The sequence below is a fragment of the Petromyzon marinus genome, chromosome 12, assembly GCF_048934315.1.
Source record: "Petromyzon marinus isolate PM22_M1 ecotype Great Lakes invasive population chromosome 12, UKy_Petmar_22M1.pri1.0, whole genome shotgun sequence".
Classification (NCBI taxonomy): Eukaryota; Metazoa; Chordata; class Hyperoartia; order Petromyzontiformes; family Petromyzontidae; genus Petromyzon; species Petromyzon marinus.
The window spans coordinates 8,422,104-8,434,846 of NC_133678.1; the positions used below are offsets into that span (position 1 = coordinate 8,422,104).

The window sequence follows — 12,743 nt, forward strand, 5'->3', positions numbered from 1 at the left end:
TCACTGCTTTTAGTAAAAAGAGAGACATAAAAGCGGCAGTGTAAAAACCTGAAATTTATTCAGGAATGAGTTTCGTATGCATGCTGAACTTTCGCACTGTACGTAGCCAACCATGCTAATCGGAGGTGCGCACGAAGGACAACAAACTGAACACAAAAAGCTGTTCTGAAGAAATTAGCTTTCAATCTCCATTTAAAAGTGCTTCTTAATATTGGAGGGCCGAGTGTTCCAGACGACCGCAGAACCGCATCTTAAAGTGTGCGATGCAGTGACCGTCTTTGTTCGATGGTAAGCCCAGTTCACTGCAAGGATGACCAGAGTTTGCGTGATGGTCTATGCTCCTTAACGAGAAAAAAAATACTTTGTTAACACCTACTTTTATATTGTATTAGTGACGTATGCCATGCTTACTTTTCAAAGTCTGTTCTTGAACAATAACACAGACTGAGAGTTGATTAAAAAAAGAGTGCATTCACGCACTCTGATATATGCGTGTTTATTTCTATTCTTTTTTATGGAATAGTCAAGTGGAAGTTGTTAACATTGAAAGGAAAATTCACAAAACTGCCTGTATTTGAATAAAATGCCGATTCTGCTCTCAACACAAAGAATCGTTGACAGTAACCTTGAAGTAGTTCATCATTTGTATTAATATTGCTCTCTCAACTAATCATGTTTATATTCATGTGCATATTTATACATGAGATGGGCGTGCATTACAATCCACTTAGTGGAGATACATTGTGTATATTTACATGTGCCATAATATTATATATCTCATCACACTATATGAGAACAAAAATTTTACTGGCTGGATTTATGCCTGGAATCCTGGCTGGTGAGAAAGTTGCACGTGCATTGTGCTGACATCACGCCCCCCCCGAACTCTCCATCCCCGTCATGGATCCCGCGCAATTGAGGCAGAGTGAAAGAGGAGATATTTGAGGGAGTGAGACAGAGGAGGAAGGAAGAGATGGAGAGGAGAGGGTGGGGGGGTGAGTGAAACGGCATTCAAGGGAGAAGAGAGCAAAATAGAAAGAGGAGAGTGAAGGCAAGTGGTAGGGAGAATTCTGAAGAAGCAACGGAGGTTTGAGATGGGAAAGGGAGAGCTGGGAATAAGGAGAGCGAGGGTGAGAGGTGAGTACGATACAGGGAGAGAGATGGGGGGAGGGAAGTGGGTGAGATACAGTGGAGCGGGAAGAGGAATATAGAGAGGGGAGAAGTAAAATGGGGCAGGAATACAGAAACATTAACAGAGACGAAACGAGAAAATGATCTAAGAAGACAAGAGAAAGGTGGAGAGGGATAGGGCTGTATAAATTCAACGTTTTGCTGGCTGGCTGGCTGAGGGATGGGCAGACGGTCACATCCAAAGGACGCGTAGGTTTCTGATGTCAACAAACATTTATTTTCTAAATGCTGAAGAAGGAAATAGTTGCATCTTGCAGTTGCAGGTCTGAGGGTGAGAGAGTTTAAGTCGCTTATTTGACAGGTCTTGGAATTTGCACGGCACAATAAATAATTCACGTAATTGTAGATGATATAAGTAACGTATGTATGTTGAATTCCTTTGCACCGTATGTAGCCAACCATGCTAATCGGAGGTGCACAACAAAATATATAAGCAGACGGTTCACCTTCCCGTATCTGTCCCTGCACATGCGAATAAAGTAGTCTTTACACATCCCATCAGTCACACGGCCTTCTGGGGGGTACATCATTGTACCACCGTTGGTTCAAGAAAGTTTGACGGCTGATGACACTGTCCAATCTGGTCTCCAATTTGCTTGTATTAAACCAACGCTGCTGAAATTGTGCACTTTCAAAAGGCCGTGTGGCTGGTGGGTTTTGTAAAAATAAAATACTTTTTAAGTGAAGGGACAGATATGGGAACGAGGCATATTGGCTGCTACTTATTAATTTGGTGTTTGAATTATGGTGGCTGAGATATACTAGTACATTTACTCGTGTGGTGATAGCTCAAGTTGTCCTTGATGGAAATAGCTTCACCACTGTCTCTGCTCTTGGGCGTGCAGTTTAATTTCAGGAATGCAGTATCTTGACAATATTTGCACTTTTTTAATATGCCTGTCTGCATATCAGTGTATACTGTGTAAGTGGAAGCACTGGAAAATTTTCTTACACACATTGATATATTGGCATACCGACAGGTCTCAATCCACACCCCCATGCCCCTCTGCACAAAGAGTACAGTGGCTGGATACAGTGCGGGTTTTTTGTTGAAGGAAGTGGTGTGTGCACGTGATGTTTACAACTCCACGTTAGTCCGAGGCTGAGCGAAGTTTGGTATCTCACTCCCACAAGGCGAGAGCCACTATAAACCATGCCCACACTTGCAGCGCCTGTCTGACGCTTAAATCACTTGCCGCCGGTACACCTGCGGAATAGTTTTTGCAGGCGGGGACAGCCGGGAACGGATATAGCTCAGCTCGCCATGGAACACTTTCTGAACACAGTCATCGGACGCACCGCCGAGTTTTTTCAAAACTCCGAGGTTGAGTTCATCGACGTGGACCAAGAAGGGGACAAGGCATGGACGAGTCCCCCCAGCCCCACAGACTCGCCAAAGCCCCCAGACTCGCCCCGTGCCGCGCTCACTACGTGGATTCCGCTCGCCGCGTTGTTCAGCAGCAACAGCAGCAGCAAGAGAGATGAATTGGAGCCGATCGTGGAGGAGGAAAGCTGCGTTGGGGCAAAGGGGCATGATGGCGTTTGCACCCAGGAGCAGCCGCCTCTGCAGTTGGCCCCCCGTGCCTCTGTGGTTGAACTTCAACCCGGTGTCCGGCAGTATCATTATGGACCTCTCAAATATGATTATGACTCGCCTGAAGGTAAATGTTTTTTTTGTGCTTTATTTTACCAGGCAAGGCCCACAGAGATGTATAGCTATTTTTTTCACAAGTGACCTGGCCACTAATTATAGCTCAACGAAGAGGCTTATCGTATTGAAATGTATAGCGGCCAAATACTCTAAAACGCATGTTTCTGAATGTGGAGGGAAAAACCGGCGGACCCGGAGATAAATTAACGCGACCACGGGGAGAACATGTGAACAGCAAAAATACAGGTGTCAGGGTCGGGCTCGAACCTATGCCCTTCTGTATATCAGGCGAGGTAGTTGACATCTCGCCCCCACCTCCCCCCAACACGAGTTGGGTTATAAAGTTAATATTTGGTCGAATGTTAGATAGAGATCTACTCTGCTCGTAAGTTGTGTATATTTCCTCAATGGGTGGGCGGACGCACATGAGTGTGGAAACATTATTTGTTAAATGTGCACAGGTCAGACGAGTGCGTGTAAGCTTTTCAAGTCGGATGTAATTGCAATTACATTTTCTCTTAATGCCTTTCGTCTCGATAAATTTTGAGGCACATGGAAATTTGTGCTCCATTCTACAAAATCCCACCAGTCGCTGTGACCTCATCAAACTACTCTTCCAATATTTGAATGCAAGGGGTGACTATGTTACGTGAAAATGTATTCACGAACTTTTGTGTATTCACTTGCAAATGACACGTTCATACAAATTTGCATTTCTGAATGCGTACTGGTGTAAACCAGTTTGGTAGAGACGAGATTCAAATGTTGACAAAATAGCCTGAGCATATCTTGGCCATGTGCTCATTATTGGCAGTTGACACATGAATGTTTTGGTCAAAATGTTACAACAACAAAAACATTGGCTAACATGTAAATTGGTCCCTATAAATGCGTACATAATATTACGTATTCATATAGTGAATTACTCCAGAAGGTCAATTGAAATGTATAAACCTACTGAATTTGTAAAAATAAATAAGAGTGTGTTATTAACACTCTTGCAAAAGCAAATAAACAAAAGTTTAACGTTTTGGGCAATGGCCCTATTTAAAGAACGCCATTTGTTCAAATTTTTATCAAATATATTTCATGAACAAATGTATATCTTTTTTGTATTTTATGTGGTTATTGAACGTGTTGAGTTAACCATCGTGTGATCCCTTTAATTGAAATGTATAAACCTACTGAATTTGTAAAAATAAATAAGAGTGTGTTATTAACACTCTTGCAAAAGCAAATAAACAAAAGTCTAATGTTTTGGGCAATGGCCCTATTTAAAGAACGCCATTTGTTCAAATTTTTATCAAATATATTTCATGAACAAATGTATATCTTTTTTGTATTTTATGTGGTTATTGAACGTGTTGAGTTAACCATCGTGTGATCCCTTTAACGACAGTTCTAAAATACGTTGATAAAATTATCTTTGATGTTCAGCAAAATTGTCTAATGTTTTTGGGACTGCTCAGTGAAAACCTAAAACTAGTCAAAATCTTAATATCCAAAATAATCAATGTTATACAAGTGTTGTCATATGTAGTTGATGTAATAAAAAAACGTACAGCATCTGAAATTGCAGTCTAACATGGTGTGTGCATAGCACAGTAAAACGTGCTGCACCTTGATATCAATGTTTGATGTGTTTCGTACGGTTTGCTTGTGCCGCACTTGATGAACAAACAGCCTCGTTCGCATCATTTTTAAACACCAAATTAATCGTCATATTTAATGTTTTCGGGTCTCCAAACTTCAGACGGATGCGAAGGTAGCCAAGTGTTAAATGTTTTATAACTTTCAGAATAAATAATATGACCGCAACCACAAAAAAGTTCCACGATGTTAAGTATAACTTTAGGCAGAAGTGTGTCTGGCCAAGTACATGCGTCATGTTTGGTTATATATTAATTCTAATATTGCTAAATAATGTATAACCTTTTGTTCAATCAATTGCTGGATAAAAGGGTTGCCATACCTTGGCACGGTGTCGAGATATTAACTACCTCGCCTGGTATGCAGGAGGTCGTGGGTTCGATCCCGACCCTGATGCCTGTATATTTGTGTGTGTCTCTCCCCATTTTCGTGTGGATTTTCTCCAGGTCCCTAGTTTTTCCCTCCACATTTAGATTCAACATCATGCGTTTTAGAGTATTTGGCTACTATAAATTTCCACTTGTTAAGCCACTTTATTGGGCTATAGTTTATGGCCAGGTCACTTCTGAAAAAGAGCTATATAGCTCAATAGGCATTACCTGGTAAAATAAAAATATATATAAAAAGTTGTTTTATCATAACCTACCACAATTGCAGATTGGTGGTTCATATGTCACTTGCCAATGATGTTAGGAATTGAACTTGGGTAACTGGCTTCATTGTGCAGTGTACTACCAACTGAACCCCCACTCTCATGTACAATATATGCAGACCCCAACACAGTTCACAGTGTGCACAGGTGACGTTTATGATTTTGTGATGGTTACAGCACGTGAACTGGCTCCAACCACATCGTAAAACCAGTTAGCTTGCAACTTTATTTTGGCAATTACAGCCAGGCATGTGCTGCAGTTTATGATGGAGAAGCAAATCACTTTGCTACCATTATTGGCATGAAATGTATGTCTGCATACAGTAGCAGCAGCAGCAGCATTGTTAACATTCAATGAGCGGAATGTACTTTGCTTTCAACAGTTATCTCAGCATGTGTAAATAGGCATCTAAATAGTTGTAGAAACATTTTTATTGAAACAGTTGTATTTTATGATTGACAAAAACCTTTACGTTTGTAATAACATGTCAGTACAATGTCTGGTAGATTAAAGTCGTGCAAGGTCGAAGCAAAAGAGTGATTGAGTAAGGCTGCAGTACCCTTCATCATGCACAAATTTCCTGTTTTCCTGATATGATCGCGAGTCATGTGTTGTCACTCAACCTAATGGAGGCAGAGCCAACGAGTCTGCAGGGCTCCCGCGTGTCATTGTCAGTCTTTTTTAACAATCTGTTTCAAGTCTCCGTATGCTGATAATGCCACCTGGTGTGTGCTTGCAATGTATCTCACTTCCCACCTGTTCCCCTCTATGATAATCATTTCCTTTTTGGCGTTCCACTGAGTGGACTTTCCGGCATATGGCCTGATATGTTGATCCCTTTGAATCACCGTTCGTGTAATGCCTTTTGGCCAAATTAAGTGTGTGGGTGATACGCCAGCCTCCACTGTGTACAGTGATAAGTCTTTGGCACGAGATGAAGTGTCGTCGGTGAAATGTCTTTACCAAGAGCTAAACCAGAATATAAATGCAGCCGTTGCTTTTGTCATTTAACCTCTGGTCACATCACTATGAATCTGCAATCATGCAATGTTGCAGTTATCAATTCCCTATGGGCGGAAAAGTAGTGCAGTGGTAACACTCGTGCCTTACAGCACCTCCGTTTAGCACGGTTGGCTGCATAGGGTACGAAAGAAGTTCAAAATACAGCAAGAAGGGTTTGATTCCCAACTCAGGTGCTGCACTGTGGAGTTTCTATATCCAAGTTCTCTGATTTCCTCCCATGGTAAAAAAAAAAACATACAATGTAACTGGTATTGGCCAAACATCCCAATGCTGAAACATTACCTACAAATTACTCATTCGGGATTACATTTTGGATTACAACGATGCCCCTCGGTATATAAATCTGGCAGGGTCCTTCTGACAAAGTTTTGAGACTCTCTGCAGCTCTCCTGGGTAAACAAACACACTTTTATATTTGCAAAGGAGCTTTTATCTATATAAAAGCTGTCTTGTTTAAGCATTTTTATATTCGCCTATGTTCACGTGAATTTTTCAGGCCCCTTTTTCCTCTCTACATGCCCAGCCCTGATGACTTATTTTAATGGCCTTAACACCCAACAAGAAGACCCTGGCACTGCTGAATAATATTTACATTTTAACAGCGTGATTACATTAATACAATTTGGCCAGCAGATAGTCCATTGGGAGTTTTTTTTGTTATTGTGACGCTATAAGATAATTTATACTAACTCATCGCCTCATCATTGCCCTTGTTTTACCACAAGATTTGTTTGACCCAAAGCAAGATTTAATTGCACGTGGGCTGTTACACATATATTAGCCACTGTGCGTCGCTAATAAATAAACCATTTATGCTATATTGAGCATGTAATTACTTTTTAACGCACAAAACGTTTGCTCAAGATTATAGTGCTGCTGACTAAAGAACCATGCAAAACTTTCTGCCAAATGTATTTCGCAAAAACTGAAGACTTAAGTTTCTTCTATTCAGTCTTCCACTTTTAATTGAGGGGTTTTATTTCCTGAATGATTAAAGTCCTTATATATGAGCTGGTTCATGTACGTTTATACCGTATTTCAAATCCAAATAAATGATAATCGCAATCTGTCAATATACTGTTGGATGAAGGCTTCCCCACGCAGTATCGGTCTTGGGGGTTGTTTGACCATACTGCACCATGCCGGTTGATGGACGTTGGTGAAAGGTGTGCTCATGACTGCTTAAGATGACACTAGCAATTGATGAGAAAATCTTTGTGGCTGAGAAAATGGTACTCAGGTGGCCAGGTTCATTGTATATTGGACTAACATCGTTTATGCTTCATCATCCGTCTTTAACGTGTAATTTAAGATGCTTATAAATTTTGCAGGCACACAATGTTCTGCAATGCATCAGTATAAATCCAGAGACAAATAAGCATTGTAAGTCGTTGAATTCTGAAATAAACCACTGAGCACGCTATTCTAATCCTTGAACAAAGAGCAGATGCGTGTGGGGCAGATCCCTCCCACTGTAAAATATCTCATTTTAAGCTGCTATGATTGTAGCCTTGATTGCCATTTGTCCAGTAATGATTCATATGCAGACATCACCGCATCGTCAATTGATTGGGCCATCTCGTATTCCCCACACTTTCCCCCTGGCAAAACAATCAAAATATCCTGAATTCCCCATTTGTTGTGTTTTATATATATAAAATCGTTGTGGTACACAATTGGAGAAATTTACTGATGGAATTGATTGTGTATGTTTGCACACTATTGCGTCTGATTCAACATAATATTACATTTCCCTTACCCCCCCCCCCCTTATCGCTTGTCTTTTGTGGGTTTTTTTTCTGAGTTGCAGACACAGGCCAGAAGAAGTCAGGCGAACGAAAAGAAAGAAGAATGTCCTTCCAGAAGCCCAAAGGCATGATGGAGTACACGGTAATGAAGACGTTGACTGAGATGTTAGAGTCAACTTCCTCAAATTCCGCGGAAATGATAAAAGGGGGAAACAAACCAGGATGAAGGCATAGTCTCTGCGTGTTCAACTTTGACCCGCATATCGGTTGCAGACACAAACCCATTGTGGGTGCTATAAACACTTCCACTTGTCTCCAAATAAACATAGTGTATTGGACAATTGACTTCCGTGACATTTGTCATGCAGCACAATTCATGTACGCAAACTTTGGACCAGTTTATTCAACCTTTGGGTCTCGTCATCAGAGTTGGGCTGTAAGCAAATGCTTTTGGGTTACCAGATGCTATTTGCAAGTGGACTTCATCTTCACAATGCAGTCCTGTTCAGAATGAACAACAATGTTGGATGATAACGTAATTTTGTGCCGTTGTGGAGGATTTTGGGTTATACAATAATACGGCTTCGTGTTTAAATATGATAGTTTCTTTAGTCCAACAGCCTATGGGCACTCCAAAACAACGCAAAAATATTTGACCACAAAGCCTGATTTTGTTACGAACCATACGCTTCACGACAGCACGTAATGAGGTGCTGTCGCTGTGATTCTCTGTATGACTCAGTAAGCAGTGCTGTTTTATATTGTTTTTCTATTGCCATTTTGGGTAATGGTGTTTTGTTTTTGTACTGTTTTCTACTTCGCTTTAATCATCTGTTGTTAGCACGCAATTGAACGTACTTCAACAAACGTTCCACCAAATGGAGAAAGTGGTCTGGTAAAAACGTCTGAAAATTATTTCTTATTTATATCTTTTAGAAGAAAGATGCCTGCTAATTTGAAGCCTTTTTTTATATATATAGCATTCATTACAAAAGTTATATATCAAGCCCATCTCAGGACGGGTCTTAAAGAGGTCTCCGCTCTATTTGCTTTGTGTTTCACGCCGGTTTAATTTTGTCCCCTATGCAGGCAGGTGCCCAGGATACTCTTAACAGCATTGCTCTCAAATTCGACACCACTCCTAATGAGCTGGTACAACTCAACAAACTTTTTTCACGCATGATAGTTCCCGGACAGGTAAGCAATTCTCGCAAATCTCGCAAATCCCCTCCACACTAAGCCTACGAATCATTCTGAAGAGCGCACAATACATATCATACACATTTGTAATTTTCCGTTCAACTTCATTTTAAGATGTACATTTCCAGCTCGTGAATCCTGCTGAATAACAATGGTTGCCGATGCATATCAGTGGAAAATACGTCGTTTAAGGTGGTCTCTCGTTTAAATTCAAATTGTGTTGCAATTCTGCTCGGAAAAACACATCAGTGCTGCCAACAGGATGCGAGTTTGGGCACATGTGAGTAGTCCCTCACCTGCCGTTCTGTAAGGGGGGCATGTCCAAACATTTGTGAACGTTATTCATGATTCTCACTGACCTATATTTAATCAATAGCATAACGTTTTTCACTGACAGCACTTTTAATGAGTGACAGTAACCTTGAGACTTGTCTTGGCTATAAGCAGTTGGCTAAATACGTGTATTTCTGAAAGCAACAGTGAGTTTGTATTTCCCGTTCGAACTCGTGTATGTGCCACATATGTGTTTGACATTGTAGGGATGTTTAGAAAACAATATCTTATTTATATTATCATCATGTTTGTAATAGTTTCACGCCTGAAAATCTTGTTTTGTTTATGGTTGTCAGCGGAGATGGTACCAGTACTTACAAAGACATAGATCCCCCGTATAGCCTTAACAGAGTTTAGGGGCAAGTGTTAGCGATCGCCTATGAAAGCCGGCATGGTACACGAGGGGGTGGGTGACCAGCACCACTAGCTCTCACATGCACACTCACTGCGTACATGTGTGTATGATCGTTTCTCTGTTTATCAGATGCTGTACTGTCCAGACCCAGACTATATGTCCAGCGAAGGGAGTTCCCCATCTGTGAGTCCTGTCAGCCCGCTGTCTCCTACGTCTTCAGAGGCCGAGTTTGAGAAACTGCAGGTATTAACACAGGGGTTGAAGAGGCCGGCGTTTGTTTCAAGTTATATTTACGCCGTGATCTACGCACGCAGTTAAGCCATTTGTGTACACGCGCAACATTGCCATGGACATCCCCGGCTTGCCCGAAGAACAGTGGTCACAAATAAGCCTCAAGTCAAACGCGATTGATTTTGCAAAAAAAAACACTCAATACGTCCAGCTTTAACTTCGCCTGTTGTCGCGACTGCGAGCGAACCCTCGCCGGCAATTTGTGCGACACGCGCGCTCTCGCTCACTCTCACGCCGCTCTTGCGGCTGGGCCTTCGCCACACAGCTCTTGCGCTCGAAACCGACCGCCCTCGCCTGCCCTTTCCAGGACATGGAGCCAGCGACGCAGCGGCCGTCGGAGAGGCCCGCGCCCGCGACGTCATCGCCCAATCCTGCCCGGTCGGCTCGCGTTGTCTCGTCCACGTCGGAGGAGGAGGAAGCGCTGAGCGAGCGCTTCCTCAAGATCAACTGCAAGTACATCACCAACGGAAAGGTGATGCGCTGCCCGGACCGAAGCGTGCACGGTTTGCGTTTGGCGCGTGAAGATGATCGCTTCTTATGATCGTGATGCATGTATGTGCGTGCACTCGTGTCACATGGGAAATCATCCACTTGGTCTCTGGCAAATTGTGTTCAGGGTTTTGTAGCAGCTGTGACGACACACGCTTGTTGTAGGGTCTGTACCTGTGGAAAGTGTGCTGCGAACCAATAGGCTGCATAGCTTACAGTGAGGGAAAAAAAGTATTTGATCCCCTGCTGATTTTGTACGTTTGCCCACTGACAAAGAAATGATCAGTCTATAATTTTAATGTTAGGTTTATTTGAACAGTGAGAGACAGAATAACAACAAAAAAATCCAGAAAAACGCATGTCAAAAATGTTATAAATAGATTTGCATTTTAATGAGGGAAATAAGTATTTGACCCCCTCTCAATCAGAAAGATTTCTGGCTCCCAGGTGTCTTTTATACAGGCAACGAGCTGAGATTAGTAGCACACTCTTAAAGGGAGTGCTCCTAATCTCAGCTTGTTACCTGTATAAAAGACACCTGTCCACAGAAGCAATCAATCAATCAGATTCCAAACTCTCCACCATGACCAAGACCAAAGAGCTCTCCAAGGATGTCAGGGACAAGATTGTAGACCTACACAAGGCTGGAATGGGCTACAAGACCATTTCCAAGCAGCTTGGTGAGAAGGTGACAACAGTTGGTGCGATTATTCGCAAATGGAAGAAACACAAAAGAACTGTCAATCTCCCTCGGCCTGGGGCTCCATGCAAGATTTCACCTCGTGGAGTTGCAATGATCATGAGAACGCTGAGGAATCAGCCCAGAACTACACGGGAAGATCTTGTCAATGATCTCAAGGCAGCTGGGACCATAGTCACCAAGAAAACAATTGGTAACACACTACGCCGTGAAGGACTGAAATCCTGCAGCGCCCGCAAGGTCCCCCTGCTCAAGAAAGCACATATACATGCCCGTCTGAAGTTTGCCAGTGAACATCTGAATGATTCAGAGGACAACTGGGTGAAAGTGTTGTGGTCAGATGAGACCAAAATGGAGCTCTTTGGCATCATCTCAACTCGCCGTGTTTGGAGGAGGAGGAATGCTGCCTATGACCCCAAGAACACCATCCCCACCGTCAAACATGGAGGTGGAAACATTATGCTTTGGGGGTGTTTTTCTGCTAAGGGGACAGGACAACTTCACCGCATCACAGGGATGATGGACGGGCCCATGTACCGTCAAATTTTGGGTGAGAACCTCCTTCCCTCAGCCAGGGCATTGAAAATGGGTCGTGGATGGGTATTCCAGCATGACAATGACCCAAAACACACGGCCAAGGCAACAAAGGAGTGGCTCAAGAAAAAGCACATTAAGGTCCTGGAGTGGCCTAGCCAGTCTCCAGACCTTAATCCCATAGAAAATCTGCAGAGGGAGCTGAAGGTTCGAGTTGCCAAACGTCAGCTTCGAAACCTTAATGACTTGGAGAAGATCTGCAAAGAGGAGTGGGACAAAATCCCTCCTGAGATGTGTGCAAACCTGGTGGCCAACTACAAGAAACGTCTGACCTCTGTGATTGCCAACAAGGGTTTTGCCACCAAGTACTAAGTCATGTTTTGCAGAGGGGTCAAATACTTATTTCCCTCATTAAAATGCAAATCAATTTCTAACATTTTTGACATGCGTTTTTCTGGATTTTTTTGTTGTTATTCTGTCTCTCACTGTTCAAATAAACTTACCATTAAAATTATCGACTGATCATTTCTTTGTCAGTGAGAAAACGTACAAAATCAGCAGGGGATCAAATGCTTTTTTCCCTCACTGTGTAGGTGGATGATTAAAGCAGTCTAGGGGTTTGTTTGGGAATATTTCCCATGTCCTTATTTACCGCAGTGTTCCTTTAAGATAGAGACATTGCTACTGAGTGTGGAGAGTAGTGGGCACTGGGTGGTTATGTGAAGGCGAGTGGGATACTGTTGAGGTTGTGCTTGTATGTATGTTTGTTGAACATATTTCGCACCGTACATAGCCAACCGTACTAATCGGTGGTGCATGATCGAATGGTGCTCACGAGTAATAAGTTTTTGCGATTAGCGCAAGCTGTGTGCAACAACAAAAAAATGCCAACAATGCATTTATGGCCGCAGGCGGAAACAAACAA

The 12,743-nt window shown here is 42.5% G+C and overlaps 1 protein-coding gene across 5 annotated transcripts in view; it reads left to right on the forward strand.

Annotated features, from left to right (window-relative positions):
- The window catches only part of LOC116941588 (oxidation resistance protein 1-like), a 133,693-nt gene that overhangs the window by 96,776 nt on the left and 24,174 nt on the right, over window positions 1-12,743 (forward strand). For 3 of the 5 annotated variants that reach the window (XM_032952785.2, XM_032952784.2, XM_032952786.2), the window contains 4 exons: window positions 7,979-8,058; window positions 9,006-9,113; window positions 9,934-10,047; window positions 10,403-10,567. In XM_032952785.2, the coding sequence (XP_032808676.1) occupies window positions 7,979-8,058; window positions 9,006-9,113; window positions 9,934-10,047; window positions 10,403-10,567 (467 nt within the window). Of the gene's footprint in view, window positions 1-1,210; window positions 2,853-7,978; window positions 8,059-9,005; window positions 9,114-9,933; window positions 10,048-10,402; window positions 10,568-12,743 lie in introns of those variants that run through there. The other 2 variants (XM_032952782.2, XM_032952783.2) reach the window with 2 other exon arrangements.